The 20,699-nt window shown below is 45.4% G+C and overlaps 1 protein-coding gene across 3 annotated transcripts; it reads right to left on the bottom strand.

Annotated features, from left to right (window-relative positions):
• Positions 1-901: 901 nt before the first annotated feature.
• Positions 902-19,333, bottom strand: FBXW12 (F-box and WD repeat domain containing 12). 3 transcript variants are annotated; one of them, XM_073901134.1, is made up of 10 exons: positions 19,168-19,333; positions 18,546-18,583; positions 18,179-18,336; positions 17,411-17,529; positions 12,151-12,360; positions 11,406-11,564; positions 10,013-10,223; positions 9,377-9,555; positions 9,170-9,303; positions 902-4,128 (listed from the first exon to the last, which is right to left on the bottom strand). In XM_073901134.1, the coding sequence occupies exons 1-10, from the start codon at positions 19,255-19,257 to the stop codon at positions 4,029-4,031; spliced, it is 1,398 nt and encodes a 465-aa protein (XP_073757235.1). In that variant the 5' UTR covers positions 19,258-19,333; the 3' UTR covers positions 902-4,028. The 3 variants fall into 3 exon arrangements, with proteins under 3 accessions (XP_073757235.1, XP_073757236.1, XP_073757237.1); XM_073901135.1 differs by lacking the exons at positions 17,411-17,529; positions 18,179-18,336; positions 18,546-18,583; positions 19,168-19,333 and adding exons at positions 14,357-14,619; positions 16,219-17,106 and having other exon boundaries at positions 9,377-9,612; XM_073901136.1 differs by lacking the exons at positions 17,411-17,529; positions 18,179-18,336; positions 18,546-18,583; positions 19,168-19,333 and adding an exon at positions 14,357-16,210 and having other exon boundaries at positions 9,377-9,612.
• Between the last annotated feature and the right edge of the window lie 1,366 nt (positions 19,334-20,699).

Below are 20,699 nucleotides of genomic sequence, written 5' to 3'. Positions count from 1 at the left end.
ATCAAGGGAAAAGAACAAGAGGCAGTTACACACACAAACTTTACTGAGAGGTGCTTGGAGGGTGTTGCGTGAAGGGGAAGGTCCTCCTCTCATGAGACTGTCTGGAAGCTTGTGGTGCAGGGGCCGCCATCCAGGATGGGACGATGGCAAGGGTACTCTGGCTGGGAGAGAGGAGAAGGAGATGGGAGCAGGGGACTTCTGTGCCTAGGTGTGCGTGTGGGGTGGGGAGGCTCTGGGTCAAATAGCCCCAGATGACTGCAGCAGCCTGGGGCTTACAGCCATAGGGCTCTGGCTTAGCAGTGGGTAGGAGCTGTTAGGTAAGGTTTCAGTGGGGATATGAAAAGCAGACAGGCTCTAGCTGGCTAAAACTCTGCTTGTTTGGGCCATTTCAAAAATAATGTGTTAAAATTTGAATTTGGCACCAGTTGGCTTTTGAGGTAATGGGTCTCATGCCTGTTTCTGGAGCCAGTGATAAAGCATCCTTACGATCCAGAATCCTATAAAGTCAAAAACTAGGATTTCAAAACTTTTTTTTCAGCCAGTCTGCCCATTTAGCTGTAGAGAGCCAGGAGAAGTGATCCAAAAGGAGAAGATTCTGATTTATCTGTTTAATTTGCAGGCAATATTTGGTGTGTGTCCCTTACTCTAACATTTGGTGAGTGTTGTCCATCTACAGGCAGCAGGATGTGCTAATAAGCACCAGAGCGACGTGGGGCCAGGGCGACTTGCCACTGAACCTGTGGTTGCCCCGGTAAAGGTAGAAGGAAAAGGCATGGCCGCAGAGTAGGGGGTTAAAGTTGGAGGCCATCTGCAGGGCATCTGTTGGTCTCCTGGGAATCACCCTATGGTGCTGCCCCATGCGGGGCATTTAATTCTGTTAAATAACAAAAATTCAACCGAATACATTTTAAAGATCCAAGGGGCTTTATTAATCCATTTGTGAATTGGGCAGCATCTCTGTTTAGCAAGTAAAGGGGACCTCCAGAGGGCTACAGAAAAGGAAAAGTTTTTAAAGATAGGGAGTGGGGGACAAGGGGATTATTAGCAAAGAACCCATTGTTTTAGGCAAGGTGGCGCTCCGGAGGGGGAACAGCAGGGGTCGAGCAGCAAATCTAGTGCGGACCAGGAAAGTCCTCTGTAGACTGGTGACTGCTGAAACTGCAGCTAGGTTAAGGCCCCAAGTCCACCAACCAAGACCTAATACCTAACCTAAGGGACACCATGTGTGGTTTCCTTTTTCACAGTTCCATCTCCTGGGTGTCAGGGGCAGGTCCACTTGGCTCCAGTGCTTATAGCAGAGCAAAGTACACGGGTGCTGGAAAGGATGCCTCCCTCTCTCTGGTAAAGTCTTTACTCAATAGAACCGTGTTAGTCAAATCTATGGACCACTTGAATGTATCCGTTCAAGCAGTGATATCTAGTAGAGGTGTTCTAATTAGAGGAATAGCCCTGTTTAGTTCTCTGTAGCTATAATAAGCCCCCACCTAGTAGCGGTGGCTTTTAACACGGGCCAGCCCAGGGCACTGAAAGAAGAGGTGGGGCGGGGGGAGTCAGTACCCCTTCAGTAACTAAGTCAGCTAGGCTAGGCCAGCACCCTCTGGGTACAGGTAGGGGAAGATTAACTCTTCCCAGCAGCTGGTGCCCGTGCCCCACCCCCCAGCTTCCTGTGGCTGAGACAGAAACAAAACCTGGCCTGGATTAGCGAGCATAGGTCAATAGTGGACTGCCAGCACCCCGTAGGGATGTTTACAAAAGGGAGGGGCTAAAATGCCCCTAGGTGTATTATTTCTGTGGCTTCTTGAATTCGTTTCGCCACAAACCCAAATTAGAGTGGTTCCTTTATTAAACGTTGGCCAAATTACCTTAATGTGTGTGACCTCTGTCTAGTCTTGGGACCTTGACTGATGTCAACTCCACCTCCAAGGAGAGTATGGTTATGGTTAGGAATTCTCTGGAGGGAATGGTTTCTCCGTTTTTAGTCCACCCATACCTGAAGCTGAGAGAGGCAGCTCTCCCCATCATCCTTCTCCAATGGGTAGACTTCCCTTCAGTTAACCTACAAGGAAAGGACTGTTATTTTTCTGAGGGTCCCAGACCTTGCAGAGCTGTGAACTGACTTCTACTTTGGCAGGGGCCCTGTGTTCCACTGTGGAGTCCTGTAAAATCCTATGAATAAGGCATGCAGCATTTCTTGACTTTTCTGGATTCACCCTTTTTCTTCATTCCCAGCTTAGAGGGTTTCTCTTCAATTCCGGCCCCCTTCACCATAGATTTTAAGGTTTTCTTTTGCATTTGCAGTTTTGAACAACGTTTGGTGCTGTGTGTAGAAAGTTTTCTCTGCCTATCTTGACCACCTTTTCCTGGAAAATGAAAGCCCAACAGCAATTCAGTTTTGTCTCTAAGTCATTCACAAATCACAGGCGCTGTGGGATCCTGTTTACTCCCGTTTCCTCTGACAAACTACATCCTTTGTGCTCATGCACACATGGTCCACAGATTTTTGCCTCTATCTCACTTCCACCTCCATGTCCTCTGCCACATACTCCCTTTATAACAGATTCGAATAAAGAAAACAGCCTCACGGGCTTTCCTTAGCCACGATGGCTACATTTTTTTAACGGAGGTAAACTTGGCATAGGACATGATACTCATTACAGGTGTACGCTAGGGCTACTTTTAACTCACTTTTTAAAAAAACATAGATCTATAAAATATAGGTCTTTTTTTCTCCTTTGTTAAAAAAGGAAACATTTGGGTTAGATCCTGCAGCTGTGTGACTTGACACTTCCTGACTTTGCACCCCATGTTAGTGTGTATTCCTCCTCGCGGACTTTGCTTCGGACCGAAGCCAAACATGCGACTGTCCCAGAACTGCCAGGTGCCGTGTACAAGGCATCTCCTGTCAGCTTCTCCACCCAGCCTTGTCCATCTCCAGCCACCCTCCATTGACTTCCTTTCCTTTATCCTCCTGGTCACAGCTTCAAGTTTATTTTGAGGAAGAGGGAATGGTGGGCACTTTAACAGCCCAGAAACCCCCACTGCTGCTTGGAGAAATCCCCCATTGAGATTACATTCTCATGAGAGTACGGTGTCCCCCTCTCACAGCCAGGACAGCACACCCATGGGGCTCAGGCTTGATGTATTAGTACTCTGTCCCCAAACTTCGGATCCTGAACCAGTGATAAACTTAGGGGGCAGTACTTTATCATGTCCGCTACAGTGGCTGTGATAATAGGCAGATTGAAAGTTCCATGTGATTTAGCTTTTGCTGTATGTCCTATTTCCTAGTCCTCTTTGGCATTTTTTTATTACCATCTATATTCTGAGTCACTTCCAGCCGCCGTTAAATATTAACGTCTATGTTTTTCTAACACATTTAGGTTTTGCTTGCATTTTAGAGGACACTAATACAGATGACCTTCACTTTTACAATTTTTTTTCAAGTAGGCTCCACGCCCAACATAGGGCTCAAACTCACAACCCTGAGATCAAGAGTTGCATGCTCGGGTGCCTGGGTGGCTCAGTCAAACAGATCTTCGGCTCAGATTGTGATCCCAGAGTCCTGGGATCGAGCCCCACATTGGGCTCCCTGCTCAGTGGGGAGTCTGTTTCTCGCTCTCCCTTTGCTGCTCCCTCTGTGCACTCACTCGCTCTGTCAAATAAATAAAATCTTAAAAAAAAAAGTTGCATGCCCTACTGAGCCGGGTGCCCCCTTTAAACCAGCCTCAGTCTGAAGTCATGCTTTCCCCCGATATAGGCTCCCTTTGAATTGATCTGCGCCCAGTTATATTTTACTCCCTTAGTATTCTATACTCACCCTGCTGGCAAGGACAAAGGATATGTTGCTCTGCCTTCTATCTGTATAGTGCCGGATCTGTACTGTCTGTTACAGTGTCTGATTTACTATAGGTAGTTAAATCATTGCTTCTTTCCTAATATCACTAAAACAATCATTCTGGGTTTGCGAATAGAATTCTCTTTACTACATTCAGGGAGATGATGCAAGGTTAATTCCATCAGTTTCCACATTACATATGCAAAGAATACATCACCAGAATGCTGGATTCACGAATTCTGGACACCACACATACTATGCTCATATCATCACATATTGCTTTGGAGACGTAGCTGCCAACAGAAAAAACAAGATCATCAGTGGACAAATGGCAAAGTAATTATATTCATTGTTGATAATACTAAATTTGAACCTGACAAAGATATGAATATTCTTCCCAAACGAATTGGTCCTTTGATCACTGAAGTTATTCTTAGATTTGGTTTTGACTGCACAGATCTGACACAGTTATGCTGATTATTAACTGCAAGAGTAGCAATCCCAACCTGCTCTGAGATAGCACCTGCCGGAATTCTCAAGATAACCTAGCAAATCAGAGATGTTATTTAATAATGATGAGAGAGAATATTTTTTAAAGATTTTTTTTTATTCATTAGAGAGAGTGCTAGCAAGACACGAGAAGGGGGAGGGGCAGAGGGAGAGGGAGAAGCAGACTCCCTGCTGAGCAGGGTGCCTGTTGCGGGACTCGATCCCAGGACCCCAAGATCATGACCTGAGCTGCAGGCAGATGCTTAACCGACTGAGGCACCCAGGTCCCCTGAGAGAGAATATTTTCATTTTAAAATAGAATTCTGTTCCCTTTGATTATACCTGCCCTCTTCCAGGAGAATACTAAGAGGCCATGCCTCCCTCCCCATGGGGGTGATGTAGAGATTGTGGGGCATGGCCCTGTCAACCATTCTTATCCTGTATTAATGAGGTGATACTCCTACCCCTCTTCTCCAGGAGTCCAGAAACAGTGGGGATAGAGTTCTGTTGACCATCCCTGCCTTGCACTAACCCAAGCAAAGGTGGTACCTTTACCTCTCCCCTGCAAAGACCGAGGTAGAGCCCCGTTGACCATTTCCTCCCTGCAGTAAGGTGGAGGAAAACAAGGTCACAAACATTAATCAAGAGAGAACAGGAGTAGCTAAATTAATAACAGGTAAAGTAGACCTCAGAGCAAAGAAAATTGCCAAGGCCAAGGAGGGTTATTACACAAATGTAAGAGGGCCAACTAACCAAGAAGACATAATAATACTAAATGTATATGTACCAAATAACAGAGCTGCAAAATGCATAAAATAAAAACTGATAGAATTTAAAGGAAAAAGATCGATCCACATTTATAGTCAGAAAATTCAACAATCTTCTCTCATAATTGATAGAACCACTAGATCAAAAATCAGAAAGAGTATGGAGGAACTGAAACAGATAATCAACAAGGTGATGCCGACGTCAATTACAAAACATTCCACCCAACAAGAGCAGGGTACACATTCTTTTCAGACACACATCAAACATTCACTAACATACACTATACCCTGGGTCATAAAGCAAAGTTCGACAGACATAGAAGAAAAAAAACATATGGAGTTTGCTCTCTTTAATTGATTCAACCTAGAAATCAAAAAGATAGCAATAAAATATCCAAACACTTGAAAAATAAACATACTTTTGAATAATCCATGGGTCTTCACTCCTGAAACTAATATTACATTAAACATTACATATATTACAATATATATATTCAAACTGGAATTTGAATAAAAACTAGAAAATAAATAGTAAATCCATGGGTCAAGGGGGAAAGGGAATTTAAAAAGTATATGGAACTGAGTGAAAATGAAAATCCAGTCAGTTGAATTTCGAAAGTTGCAGCCAAAGCAGTGCTTGGTGAGGAATTTGGAGCATCAAATGCTATTATTTAAAAAGAGAGGTCTTGGGACTCCTGGGTGACCAACTCTTGGTTTCGGCTCTGGTTGTGATCTCAGGCCTGTGTAGGGCTCCACACTCAGCAGGGGGTCTGCTTGAGATTCTCTTTTTCCCCCTCTGCCCCTCCCATGGCTCACTCATGCACTCTCTCTCAAATAAATCTAAAAAAAAAAAAAAACAATGTCAAAGCAATAATCTAAGCTTCCACCTCAAAAATTAGAGAACAAAATTAACCAAAGCAGGAAGGAGGAAAATAAGAGAGCAGAGATGAAACTGAGAAAAAAAAAAGACAAAAGAAAAGCTATTTCTTTGAAAAGATAAAATTGATAAACCTCCAAAAGACTGACAAAGAGAGGCAAAGGGGTGGCTCAGTCGGTTGAGCATCTACCTTTGGCTCAGGGTCCTGGGATCCAGTCCTGAGTTGGGCTCCCTGCTTGGCAGGAAGTGCGCGCATGCACGCACGCTCTCTCTCTCACATGCACTCATGCACGCACGCTCTCAAATAAATAGAATCTTTAAAAAAAATAAATAAAACCAAAGAATTCATAGTTATGGGGCGCCTGGGTGGCTCAGTCAGTTAAGTGACTGCCTTCGGCTTAGGTCATGATCCCAGGGTTCTGGGATCCGAGCACTGCCTTGGGCTCCCTGCTCAGCAGGGAGTCTGCTTCTCCCTCTCCCTCTAACCCTCCCCCTGCTCATGCACACGCTCTCTCTCTTTCTCTAATCAAAATCTTAAAAAAAAAAAAAAATCACTGTAATTTGTCTTATTAACAATCTAAAAAGGAAACATATGCTCTAGTAATTGATGCAGGAAAAGCATTGGCAAAATTAAACATCTATTGATGATAAAAACCCTTAGCAAACCAGGACTATACAAATATACAAACTATACAGTTTTGACAAAAACAAAGGGGAAAACCTTAGTGACCTTGGGATAGGCAAAGATTTCTTAGATACAACATCCAGAGCCCAATCATTTTAGAAGAAAAATTGGAGATTCATCAAAATTAAGAACACCTGGGGTGCCTGGGCGCCTCAGTCTTTAAGCGTCTGCCTTCGGCTCAGATCATGATCCCAGGGTCCTGGGATCGAGCTCTACATCGGGCTCCCTGCTCAGTGGGAAGCCTGCTTCTCCCTCTCCCACTCCCCCTGCTTGTGTTCCCTCTCTTGCTGTCTCTCTCTCTCTGTCAAATAAATAAATAAAATCTTTAAAAAAAAATTAAGAACACCTGCTCGATGAAAGACAGTGTTAGAGTAGAAAGACAAACCACAAAGTGGGAGAAAATATTTGCAAATCCTTATCTGATAAAAAATTTATATTCCAAATATATAAAGAACTATGAAAACTCGCTATTAATAAACAACCCAACTAAATACTGTACAAAAGATTTGAACCAATGCTTCACCAAAGAAGGTATCTGGATTGCAAAAAAGCAAATGAAAAGCTGCTTGACATCATTAGGGAAATACACAACTATAATGAGAGCACACTATACACCTATTGGAATGTAAAATAAATAAAACAAAACTGGAACAATACCAAGTGGGAATGCGAAGACGTACAGCCCCCTAGGAGTTTTGCAGTTTCTTATAAAGTCAAACATACCATATGACCCGACAGTTCCGCTCTTAGGTAAATATGAAAACATGTTCATCCCAAGCTAGAAACAACATAAATGACCCTCAGCTGGTGAGGTGATGAACTGTGGTCCATCCGTACAACCGCACACTAACCACTCAACCACAAAAGGGAGTGAATTCCTGATAAACCCAGCAAGGGTGAATCTCAAAACCACCACGTTCGCTGAAAGAAGCGAGACACACAAAGGAATATATACTATGTAATCCCATTTACATAAAAGTTTAGAAAATGTAACTAATTAATAGGGACAGAAAACAGATCAGTGGTTGCCTGGTGCTGGGGATGGAAGAAGGGACAGCCTACAATGGAGCCTAAGAAAACTGGGGATGATGGAAATATTCTGTGGTTTGATTGTACTTCTGATTAAAAGACCTTACGTTTTTGCCAAAACTCAAACTGTGTTGGACAACTGGACTCTATTTGGGGAAGACGTAAAATTTCTTTGCATTGTTAAAAAAATTAGATGGATAAAAGACATAATGCTACACGGTATGGAACATGTGATATGAAGGGGAAGTATTTAAAATTATTGAGAGGAGCTTGCAGGGGCTCAGTCGGTCAAGTGTCCTGGCTCTCGATTTCAGCTCAGGTGGTGATCTCAGGGTCAAGATTGAGCTTCCCGCCTGGCTCCCCGCTCAGTGGGGAGTCTACTTCCTTCTCTCTCGCTCTCTCCTCTGCCCCCCCATTCATTCTCTCTCTCTCTCAAATAAATAAATTTTAAAAATTTTTTTAAATTATTGAAAGGAGAAAAGCATTTCTGACTCAGAGTAGGCTAAGATTAATTAGCTATGATACAGAGAAAAAAATAAAATCTGTTAGGCATAATTATATATCAATTATATATGATTAAAATTTTTTTGCCTCAAAAACACTGGAAAATTTTATCTGAACATAGAGATTTAAATTACGGCTGCACAATACTCCATGATGTGGATATGCCATAGTAATTTAAACAATCTCTTATGTTTGGGCAGTTAGTTTCTAGCATTTGGCAATCACAACTCCTGTTGCAATAAACAACAGGTGGATTTCTAATCCAAAGTAAACTCCTGCTAGTGGTACTGCAGTTGGAAGAATACATGTATTTGTGCTTTGTTAGATATTACCAAAGATAAACATAAGGACAAGCAACAATGTATATAAAAGACAAGACCTCTATGTATGGTATGTAAAATCTCAAGAAAAACAATTTAGATGAAGGCAAGCAATCTACAAGAAAACTAAAAAGGAGATAAAGACAGCTCGCTAAAGAAGCGCCCCAGGGGCGCCTGGGTGGCTCAGTCGGTTAAGCGTCTGCCTTCAGCTCAGGTTGTGACCCAGAGTCCTGGAATCGAGCCCCACATTGGGCTCCCTGCTCAGCGGGGAGCCTGCTTCTCCCTCTGCCTCTGCCCCCTGCTCGTGCTCGCTCTCTCTCTCAGACAAATAAATCTTAAAAAAAAAAAAAAACAAAAAACAACCCAAATGACGAACGAACTCAAAAAAGGTATAAACCTTGCAAGAAAAGACAGGTATTGAGGATATAAATGTCGCATATTCTGCTGTGGGCAAGCAAATGGGAGCCCTTTTGGAAAGCCTTTTGAAATGTACTGCAAGGGCTGTGAACACATGCCAAGAATTAGCAATTCTCTTTCTGGACATAAGTTTATTTAAATACATCCTCAGAAACTCTTTTTATAAACCTCCCTTATTATCCCTTCATTTTTTTATATCAAAAGTTGAAATCTTTAAGGCAAGGTAAGTCACAAGGCAGGGCTTACCAGCTCGGTGCTGGGTCGCTCCCTAGGTGCTCCAGGTGACAGCAGCTCCTGAGGTATGGATAACGGCCTTCCTCTTCCCACATGTACAGGTGCAGAGAATCATCCATGGATGTGGTGAGGACGTGCACAGAATCCTTCAAAGGATACCTGGGATGAGCGGCCCAGAGTCAGAGCCATGAGCGGTGGGCGGAGGAGGCTCACACCTACCACCCATAAGTTGCCGATGGTCCTCTGGTGGTCCTCAAATCGTTGCAGCAGGTGGCCACTGATGGTGAAGAGGAATAGGGACGGCCCACTCTCAAAGACAATCATATTTCCATCTCCGACTCCCATCCAAATAGGACTCTCCATATGAAGCGGCAACAGGAAAGTTGCAATCTGATGGGCTGTTTTCATGCAAAACATACACGTGCAGGCAAGCTGGGGATCCTTCAGTCCGCATACTGGCTTTACATGGAATGAAAAAACACACTCGCTCCTTTCAGGGGACCTCAGTCTGGTGAGGAAAACGAAGGGCAGGCCAGTGACAAACAAATGTCACCGACCACGGTGATGGGTGCCCAGACCCAGGAACCGGGGGCGGTGGACGGTAACAGCTCAGGCATGGAGGAGGCACTGGGATCCAGGCCCTAAAGCAGGGTGGGAATCTGAACAGACCTGCCCAAGAGTGGGGTGGAGCATAGTAGAGGTCAGAGCATGGGTATGAGAGGCAGGCAGGCCTGGGGTAAAGAAATCCCCTCCAGCTAAAGAAACCCTCTGCCCCCTTACCACAGAGTTAGGGCTCCCAAAGAATGCACGCACGGAAGGAACTAGAAACCCTGTCTCTGATGGGGCACAGCCTACCTTGGATGTCTGTTCTGTCCCCCGTCCTCTCAGCCATTAGCTCAAAGGTGGTAAATCCTGTCTTTTTGAAAGAGCCTCTTCGGTACATCACTGTTATCCTGCCTGTCCTCCTTGGGGCCCAGCAGGCTCTGCAGCAGGATGGAAATGGGATGGAGAGCGACAGAGGGCTTTTGCCTTCTGACGGTTTCAGTAAGCTCTCTGTGAGAAACACCTGGGGAGAGATTTTGCACATGTAGTCAGGTGAAGGGAGAAGTTATAGCATGTCAGGGCAGGAGTGACTCCAGAAAAGCCTCCTTAAAAGTCCTTGTTTTGTGGGGGTGCCTGTCTGGCTCAGTCGGTAGAGCATGTGACTCTTGATCTCAGGGTCAGGAGTTCAAGCCCTACACTGGGCATGGAGCCTACTTTAAAAAAAAAAAAAAAAAAAAAAAAGGCTTGTTTTGTGGCCAAAGCTTTACTCTGAATCTCAGGGAGCATTAAGTAGTCCCTGCTTGTCATCTGACATCCAAGGACCGTCTTCCTCTCCTGCCTGGCACGGTCATGCAGGGAGCAAAGACCCCAAAGCTGCTCTTCTGGCACTCCCAGGGGTTATAAAACTGTCTGGCCACACTGGAGCCCAGATCAAGCTGCCATTGGGTGGACAAATTTTTCCCTGCTTGGGGAACTCGTCTAGCGCGGGTCGGCTTTCGCTGCATCCTCTCAGCGCCTTGCTCCCTGGTGTGCGGTCCGCACGAGCCACGTAGTAAAAATGGCAGACTCAATGGCCGCAAACTTTCTCAGAGGGACATTCGGAGGCTGATACGTTCTTAGTTACTTCTGGACTTCTTTGTCCCTTCCAGCCAAGGTGGATAAAAGTAAAGCAAGGAAAGCTAAAATGAACAAGGTTACCAAAGATCCTCCTTTCCTGAGACCTCTCTCACCTTCCTCTAGCTCTTTGGCTGATTCAGGCTTCATGAGGAAATTTTCCTTAATAAACTTTTTTTTCTTGCAACTTGACACTATCACTTCAAAGAACACTGTTTCTTTTTTCCTTTTTTTTAAGATATTATTTGTCAGAGAGAGGGGGGACATGCCACCACAAGCAGGGGTAAGTGGCAGGTAGAGGGGAAAGCAGGCTCCCTGCTGAGCAGGAAGCCCGATGCAGGACTTGATCCCAGGACCCCGGGATCATGACCTGAGCTGAAGGCAGACACTCAACTGACTGAACCACCCAGAAATCCCAGAACATTTTTTCTTGGCTACAAAAATGGATTCTACATGCAATATGGCCTTTGAGAGGAGGGAGCATTATGTGTGGTCCTCCCTGAGTTCTTCAGCTTCTCCAACACTTCCTAAACCCCACCTTCCTAATGCTTGACCCTCTGCTCCCAAAGTTAAAGCACAGAGCAACACCTACCACTGGCAAGATATTCTGATGTGTCCCAGATGCAAAGATCCATTTCTTGTCGGGAGAGCAGTGTAGGAGGTCAACACTATATTTAAATGCACTGACTTTAGAGATACCCCTTAGCTCAGGCACTGTCAGTGTGTAGATGTCACCTTCAGAGTTGCCTACCTGAAACCAAACACCACCACCACGTCAATGGAAGGAGACAGGAAATCCTAGAGCACACAGAAAGCAGGATTGATTGTCAGCTGTAAAACATACTATGGTTTCTTCAATCCCATAATGGAGATGAAAAGCTGCCTCAGCGTTGTGAGAATGATCCCAAGGAATAAAACTTTCTAAGCCCCAAAGCACTCTTCTCCAGCATAGTTATTCATAGCACATCAACACTGTTCTTTTCTCAGTGTCTTCCCAAACCCACAGCTCGCTCTCCCTAATCCCTGTCCAAGGTCAAGTACTATACAATACACACTTGAAAGAAGAGATATAGATAGGAAATCATTCAGGGAGGCTTTTTTTTTTTTTCTTTGCTGGAAGAATGACTAGGGAAACGTACTTGTGGTAGATCAAGGGCCAAGATGGTAGTGAGGTTTGTATGGCCAACATTCGTGGATATGTTCGGACTCTCAGGGTATGTGGTAGCGATGACTCGAAGAAGATAGACAGTGATGTGACAGTCATGGGGGTCACAATGCCTGTCAAGGCAGCAGGCATTTTGTTTTGTGGGCCCTCTCTAGGTGAAGGGCTCACTTACCATCAGGAATGGGCCATCATTTGTGAGACAGCTTTCCAAGGAAAAACAGGCCCGAGGCATGGTGAGAGTAGCCAGGGCATCCTCATCTTGACAATTCCACACTTTGACAGTTCCCTCCAAATCCGCAGTGAATGCAAGATGCAGCTGAGGGAGGGTTGCCAGACGCACGATACTAGACTGCTGGACTGGGCTGGACCAGATCATAGTGCCCTAGAAAATGAAAGGAACACTGTCGGTGTGCAAGGAACTCTGCACACCTACTGGGCTTTCTTTCGGCCAGTGTTTTTTTGGAAGACTCCTCCAAATCAGATCCATTTCTCGCTTCTGGGAAAAGAGTAAGAGAATTCTAAACATCTCGATTATTGGAGGGGTACTGAACGCAGAAAAGAAACAATGCAGTATATTCAAAGACAAGATCTCACTATGTGATGAGCATAAAGAATGATCACGCTTCTGGGCTCAAGTCAGTTCTGCCTCTGACTAACAGTGTTACATTCAGCAAGTTACTTACCATTGTGGCTTCTTACAGGGCTGTCATATTACATTTCACAGCACATGAAACATTCTTAGAATTCTGCCTAGGGACGCCTGGGTGGTGTAGCCGGTTAGGCATCTAACTGGGTTTTGGCTCAGGTCATAATCTCAGGATTGTGAGATTGAGTCCCACATCGGGCTCCATGCTCAGTACGGAGTCTGCTTGGATTTCTGTCTCCTTCTCCCTTCCCTCCCAAATAAATAACTAAATCTTAAAAAAAAAAAAAATTCTGCCTTGTCCACAGTAGGAATTCAAAGAATATCAACGCTCATAATTGTTATTCCATCAATTTTGTACATTGCAAATAAGACAGAAGAAAGTTTCCCTTCTAGATTTTCTTTAGCCTTTAAAAAATTGTGAAGTATATCATACGAAGAGAAAAGAACACAAAATAAATGTAAAATTTTAGTTATTATAAATTGATCATAATAACTACTTCTAAGCCCACTTGTAGCACTTGCTCTATTAACATCTGCACAATCCCCAAATGTAATCACCATTTTGATTTGTAACACTCAGGTTGCCTGTGTAGTGTTATCTATTGCTGTGCAATAAATCATCCCCAAATTGGGTGGCTTAAAATCACCTCACACCTGTCAGAATGGCTAAAATAAAAAATGCAACGACCAACAAGTGTCCGCAAGGGTGCAGAGTAAGAGGAACACTTGTGCCCTGTTGGTGGGGATGCAAACTGGGGCAGCTGCTGTGGAAAACAGTAGGAAAGTTCATCAAAAAATTAAAAACAGAACTACCACATGGCCCAGCAAGTCCTCTACTGGGTATTTGGCTGAAAAAAAGGAAAACACTAATTTGAAAAGATATATGCATCCTTATGTTCATTGCAGCATTATTTACAATAGCCAAGATACAGAAGCAACCCAAGGGTCCATCGATAGATGAATGGATAAAGAAGATTGATGTGTGTGTGTGGGGGGGGGTGTGTCCTCACCCACACACACATCCACACCCACACAATGGAATACTACTTGGCCATGAAAAAGAATGAAATCTTGCCAGTTGCAACAACATGGATGGATCTAGAGGGTATAATGCTAAGTGAAATAGAGAAAGACAAATACCACAGGATTTCACTCATATGTGGAAGAAACAAACAGAAAAGAGACAAACCAAAAAACAAACTCTTAACTATAGAGAAGTTACCAGAGGTGGGGGTGGGAGATGGGGGAAACAGGTGATGGGGATTAAGGAGTGCACGTGTCATGATGAGCACCAGGTGATGTACAGAATTGCTGAATCACTATATTGTACACCTGAAGCTAATATAATGCTGTATGTTAACTACACTGGAATTTTTCTTTAAATAAGCAAAATAAATAAAAATAAACCCTCTCCAGGGGCACCTGGGTGGCTCAGATGGTCAGGCGTCTGCCTTTGGCTCAGGTCATGATCCCAGACTCCTGGGATTGAGCCCTGCATCGGGCTCCCTGCTCGGCAGGAAGCTTGCTTCTCCCTCTCCCACTCCCCCTGTTTGTGTTCCTGCTCTCGCTATTTTTCTGTCAAATAAGTAAATAAAATCTTCAAAAAATAAAAATAAAAATAAACCCTCTCTATAAAAACTGGGTGGTTAAAAGAGAAGTTTTTGTTATCTCAGTTTCTGTTAGAAATTCAGGTGCTGCTTGGCTAGGTGGTTTGTGGCTCAGGGTCTCTTACGAGGTTGAAGTTGGCTTCATAAGGATGAGTCCAAGATGGCTGACTCATAAGGCTGGCAAGTTGGTGCTGGCTACCGGCAGCCCTCAGTACTTCACCACACAGACCTTCCCTGTAGGGCTTCTTAAGGGTCCTCATAACACTGTGGCTGGCTTTCTAGGAGCCAATGACTCAAGAGAGAGGAAGTGTCTTTTATGACATATCTTCAGAAGTTACACACCATCATTTCCACAATGTCCAGTTGGTGACAATGTCCAGTGGACTACCTAGGATCATGAACATGGGACAAGGAATACTGAGGCCATCTTCCAGACTGGCTGACACACTCCACCCTGCAGTCCCTAATAACTCACCTCCCTCCCACATGCAAAATACACTCGCCATGTCCCATGCCCCCAAATGTCTCACCATTACAGCATCATCTGAAAATCTAGGATCTCATCATTTAATGCAATGAGGCTCTTTAGATTCAGCTCATCTTGATGTGAAAACCTCAGAACTAAATATACAAGTTGTCTGACCCCTATCCCCAAAATAGAAGGCTAGGAGATTATAGCACAGATAAGGATAACATTACAGACACTCTCATTCAAAAAAAAAAAAGGAAAATGGTGGTAGAAAAGCGGGAGTCAGTGCTACACAGAAAATTTGAGCTCCAACAGAGAACATGGTGGTAGTATGTTGATCAGGATTCAAGGCCTGGGAAAGATTCTTCAGGACTCGTGCCTCCACTCACTGGCTCTGGGTTCTGCCTTCTGAGTTATCCTGCCCTGTCCATATACGGTGGCCCAATTCCATAGCTGAGTAGTTTCACAGGCTGCTTCTTCCCTACAAAAGTTTGGGATTCAAAGGCCTCTTTTCCTGTTGTGATATTTCAACCCCTTAACATTCAAGCTGGCGGCATTTCTGCCAATATGGTTCCCTGAAAAAACTTTGTGGGTCTCCCAAGAAACTTGAAGTTGATGTCATTAGACAAGAGCTGCACCCACAAGTCTTTGAGATAAATCCCCTGACATCCTGGGCTGCTGCTGGGGCTGGTGAGGACAAGGCTTTAAACTTTGAGGTCCATTGCTTGACCTCAGTTCTGAGGCACCCCCTTAGATCTTTCTGTGGTCTAATAAAGAATTTTGCAGTCGCTCTTTGGCTTCACCTTTATAATATGGTTTATTGACACTGCCTTGGATTGATCTTGCTTAGAGTCTACATCTTAAATTTTAGCATCATTTGCCCTCTGAAAGGCTGCAACTTTTCGGAACCAGCAATCCTTGGCTCTCTTTTCTCTGACAGTCATTGTATCCTCCCCTCTTCTCTCGTTTTACTACAAACAGCAAGCAGCAGTCAGCACTCAGCATTCCGCCTGGAATTCTCCTTAATAAGAACACTCAGTTCCTTGGATATGTTCACTAGTTTTCTCATTACCTGGGGTGACAATGTTGTTAAAAATTTCTGCAGCTCTGTAACAAGAACATTGTTTCCTCCAGTGTCCAATATCTTTGTTTACATTTCCCTTTAAGTCTTCACTGGCATCCTCATGGCAGGCCACTAGGTTTTTGCTAGGTCTCCTCAAAGTCCCAAACTCTCCTGAGTTTTTCTAGCTTCTTCCCACTGCCTGGTTCCAAAGCTGCTTCCACATCTTAAATTTTAAGAAAAGCTGTACTAAAAACTGTTATCTGTTGCTGCCTAACAAATGCCATAGCAGCTCAAAGCAATGAACACTTATCTCACACAGCTTCTGTTGGTCCAAAATTCAGGAGGGGATTCCTTGAGTGGCTCTGGTTTTGGGTTCCTCACTAGGTTGCAGCATGTTGACTGGAGACACAATAATCTGAAGGACAGAAGGTTAGCTTCCAAGGTGGTTCACTCACATGACTGCAAAGATGGTGTTGGCTGGTGGCAGAAGGCCTGAGATCTTTGCCAAGTAGGTCATCCACTGGGCTGCTTGGATGTCCTCAGGGACATGGTGACTGGTTTCCCCTAGAGCAAATTATCCAAGAAAGTACCTTTCTGATTTTCTCAGCTTTAGTGAAATGTAATTGACATATAACACTGTATAACTTTAGGGGCACCTGGGTGGCTCAGTGGGTTAAGTGTCTGCCTTCAGCTCATGTCATGATCCCAGGGTCCTGGGATCGAGTCCTGCATTGGGCTCCTTGCTCAGTGGGGAACCTGCTTCTCCTCTCCCTCTGTCCCTCCCCCTGCTTGTGCTCTCTTCTGTCAAATAAATAAAATCTTTTTTAAAAAGCATTGTATAACTTTAGGAGTCCCTTCTAGACTTTTATTTCATCATTCTCCTGCCAACTCATATATTCATAAAGGGTTTTCTTCAGAAGACCCTGTGTGAAAAAGTGTCATTATATACTTTTGACAGGGAGAGGAGAAAAATCCAAACAGGGAAAGCCAAGAAAATACAATAACTTGGGGCCCACTTTGGGGTCTTCCAATTTCCTATCTAGCGATTCTTGCACTACATATACTGGTCCTGATGTAGAAGACCTTTGTCCGCCTTGGAAGTGATCAGAGTTAGAGACCACTTCCCGAAAAAGTCAATGTAACAAATGCCAACAGTTGACGGAGAGGCGGTAGAATAGGTCATGAAGATGCACAACACCCAAAGTGTATTTCACAGCCATTCCACGTTACCAATAGAAAATAAGTCCTTGTACAAATTTATATACAGAAATACATGTTAGGGATGCCTGGGTGGCTCAGTTGGTTAAGCGACTGCCTTTGGCCCAGGTCATGATCCTGGAGTCCTGGGATCGAGTCCCTCATCGGCCTCCCTGCTCAGTGGGGAGTCTGCTTCTCCCCCTGCTTGTGTGTGCGTGCACTCTCTGACAAATAAATAAAATCTGAAAAAAAAAACCACATTAAAAAGTGAATTTTCTGTGTGTCTACAGTCTAAATGGAAAGGTCACAGTTTACCAATTAGAAGACTCGACTCGAAACTCCATTTCTGTCATCAATTTCAAGTAGCATTTCCCCCCAGCACTTGCTGCCTGTGTGGAAGAGGATGGACAGAGCGAGGCTTTATTTGTGCTCCTCACTGGCCAGACTCACCTCCTGCACGTCCCAGGCATAAAGCATGTGCTTTGACGACACCGTACAAATGACTGACTTCTCCTGTCTACCCATTGTGTGGCCATGTCCTGACAGATAAGCCATAGGTCCTAAGATTCCTAGAAGGAAACAGACAATACTGGGCCACCAGATAATTGAGGGATGATCCAATCGAATAAAGAGGACTCTGGAAAGATAACTAAGTTTTCCTGCACCTCTTAGGAGGGTTTGGGAAACAATTATGGAGAAGAGAAGAGGCTGGCTCCAGAGTCATCCAAACGTGGGTTCCCATTGCAAATTGGTCATTTGGGAGACACTGGCCGACTTGTTTTTCCTCCTTTGTTTCAGTTTCCTTACATAAATATATACATACATAATCCCCATCCATAAAATGGGGATAAAGAGGTCTCCATCAGAGAACTGTTCTGAGTTTTAAAAGAGATACTAGGAATAGAGTGAATGGTAGAAGCTCTGTTAAGTTTCCCTTTTGTTTAACATTTTTATTCTAGGAGGGACAGGAAGCCTTTGGAGAAAGGGAGTCATGGGGCCTGATTTTAGCTCATGAAAAGATCACTCTGGTCTCTCCATGCACCACAGACCGTGGGGGACAAGAGAAGACGCAGGGAGACCATGACCGCTACCACAGCAACCCAGTCCCACTACGCTTTCATTTTCTTTCTCTTCACTGAATGAAGACACAGGGAAAAAAAAAAAAAGTTTCTTAAAACTCGTTTGTCATGTTCCTCTAGGGGACCCCTATCCCCGTACCAAGGTTCCCACTTGCTTCTTTGAAGATGAAGTCCTCTGGCTTTACCGATGCCATCCGGTACTCCAGCCTTGTTTGTTTGAGGAAAAACTGCTTCCAGGTCTGTGAGCCCAGGCACAGGGAGAAGTTGCAGAAGCTCCATTTCCTCAGACACAGGTTTCTGGAAACAGAGTCATCAGCCCCCCAGGCTGCCCCTGGTCAGTTCTCCTCCTCAGTAGCACTGGTCTCATGGACCCTTTCCTCACCGTAAGCCTCTCACTTGTGCCTCTCCCAGCGCAGCCCCACACAGGCCGCCTTGGTACACACTCGGATGTCCTCTTCCTCCCGTGAGAAACACGGGCCTTCCCACCTTACCCTTCCCTTGCTCACCTCCACAGCTGATCATTCTCTGCAACGCTATTCCAGCACTGAGGGAGAGAAAGGAAGAGGTAAGCAGGCAGTCCGTACCCAGACGTTGGCTCCTCCTCTGCTCTCCTTTGTTCTGGGAGCAAAGCCCTCATGGGTTAAGCAGCCACCATCCGGGCTCTCAAAGCCCTCCCAGTGTAGGGAGACCCGCACACAGTAACCGCAGAGGCCCATCGCCGCGAGGACAGGCACTCGGAATTCTTGCGGGAGAAACGTGGGTTTCCTGGGGCTTGAAACGGGAGTCACAAGGACCATGTAGTCAGCACAGCGTCCTTTTCGCTTAACAAAATGTGAGGGCCTCAGAGCGAGGGATGTTAACTCCCCAACACCCAGTGCAGCACTCTGCTATTCCGCGAATCGGTGCTCAACCTGGTCAAGAGAGGCAGCTGCAATCCAGGGCCCTGGGCCTATGGGAGCTGAAGGAATGGGCCTGAGCAGGGTAAATGTAAGCAGTGAGGGAGGCTGTGTGGGTCTAAGGCTGGGGTCGCCAAGATGCGGAGGCGCTGCAGTGAAGGGAGTCTGTGCGAGGACTTGTGGAGGGGGGTGGGGCGGGTCCGACGGAGAGCAGCCTGTGGAGAGCATTTACCCTGTTCACTTGGGAAGCCTGGAGCAAGCTGAATGCGTCCAGGAAGGAGAAGATTTTCAACAGCGGCACATCAGGCACGTGGAACTCCATCTTCAACGGGCTGCACCTCCATCCAGGCTCCTCTCCCGTTGCTCTGAATTTAAAGGCTTGGCCCACGTCTGCAGCACTCAGGGCGATTTCCACCCATAGCTCATCCGGCTCTGATAGAAACAGGCCGCAGGTGTGCACACTTTGGCCTCCTCCCTGGGGCCAGATCCCCGCAGCTGAGGGCCTTCCTCCCAGTGTTTGCTCGTTAGGGTCCATTGTTTAAACGTGTTCCACAAGACCTCCTTTGGTGCTGGGAACTGAAAGTGCAGGATCTGGGGCCGCTCTAGGAGCTGATGAACTTGTCAGAACTCTAGGAAGTTTTGACTGACACGCTCACAGTCATCAAATTCAAGTCTCTGTGGGACATCCTTTAAGTTCCAAATCACCGGCATAGAGAATCAGCTTGGCACTTTTTTTTTTAAAAGATTTTATTTATTTATTAGAGCGAGAGAGCACAAGCAGGGGAGCGGCGGGCAGAGGGAGAAGCAGGTTCCCCACTGAGCAGGGAGCCCGATGTGGGGCTCGATCCCAGGACCTGGGGATCAGGACCTGAGCTGAAGGCAGACGCTGAACCCACTGAGCCACCCAGGCGCCCTGCTTGGCATGTTTATATGTCTACTTTGGGACGTGGAATCCGTGGGCACGGCCTATCTCTTAGCACCAGCGCAGCTGCTGGGTTTCCACCTTTGTGCATTTCACTTCCGGCAGAAGGAGGAAGCATGGGCCACACAGACTTGCCCACAGAGGCCCTGCTAAGGGCACAGGGCCCGTGGGACCTGGCTCCCACAGGTGGTGCCTTTCTCTTGTGACCCAATTCTTTTCTTCCAAGAACTTGACAACTGATTCCACCATTTTCTGTGAGTTCCTCTGTGAGGCTCAGTGGGGACAACCCCTTCCTTGAACTGCTGCCTCCAGCCTGACCCGCAGTAGTGGTTCTTGGAAGCCCCGTTTTCCCTACAACGTTATCTACTCCATTATCCAAAACGAGACTGGGCTTTTCAGGGATAAATGTCCTCTTCCTCAGAATTTGCAGTGGATGAGCGCCTGGGTGGCTCAGTTGGTTGGGCGACTGCCTTCGGCTCAGGTCATGATCCTGGAGTCCTGGGATCGAGTCCCGCATGGGGCTCCCTGCTCAGTGGGGAGTCTGCTTCTCCCTCTGACCCTCTCCCCTCTCATGTTCTCTCTCTATCTCATTCTCTCTCTCAAATAAATAAATAAAATCTTAAAAAAAAAAAGAATTTGCAGTGGAAAACCTTTCACACTGACAGGCCCATCAAGTACAAGCCTGACAACTATGGGAGGACACATTTTTCATTCTGTTGAATTAGGTTCATAGGAAACTGGTTTGAAGAGAATGTGCTTTAAAGAGAAAGAAATTGCCATAAAGAAAAAAAATTCTGGTTTCAAGAGAGATAGAGTCTTCCAGTATCTTTCATATCAGTAAT

Source organism: Callorhinus ursinus, unplaced genomic scaffold (assembly GCF_003265705.2).
Source record: "Callorhinus ursinus isolate GAN/ISIS: 27379988/994484 unplaced genomic scaffold, GSC_fseal_2.0 scaffold15, whole genome shotgun sequence".
In the NCBI taxonomy this organism is placed as follows: domain Eukaryota; kingdom Metazoa; phylum Chordata; class Mammalia; order Carnivora; family Otariidae; genus Callorhinus; species Callorhinus ursinus.
The sequence above is the reverse complement of the archived record's forward strand: the minus strand, read 5'-3'. Positions and strand labels throughout refer to the sequence as shown.

Coding starts and splice junctions, on each gene's coding strand:
- FBXW12 (XM_073901134.1), bottom strand. CDS start 19,257: ATGGAGTTCCACGTGCCTGATGTGCCGCTGTTGAAAATCTTCTCCTTC. Junction 18,337..18,545: donor GAGAATGATCAGCTGTGGAG/GTGAGCAAGGGA, acceptor CTCTGTTTCCAG/AAACCTGTGTCTGAGGAAAT. Junction 12,361..17,410: donor ATGCCTGGGACGTGCAGGAG/GTGAGTCTGGCC, acceptor TTCATTTTCTAG/GGCACTATGATCTGGTCCAG.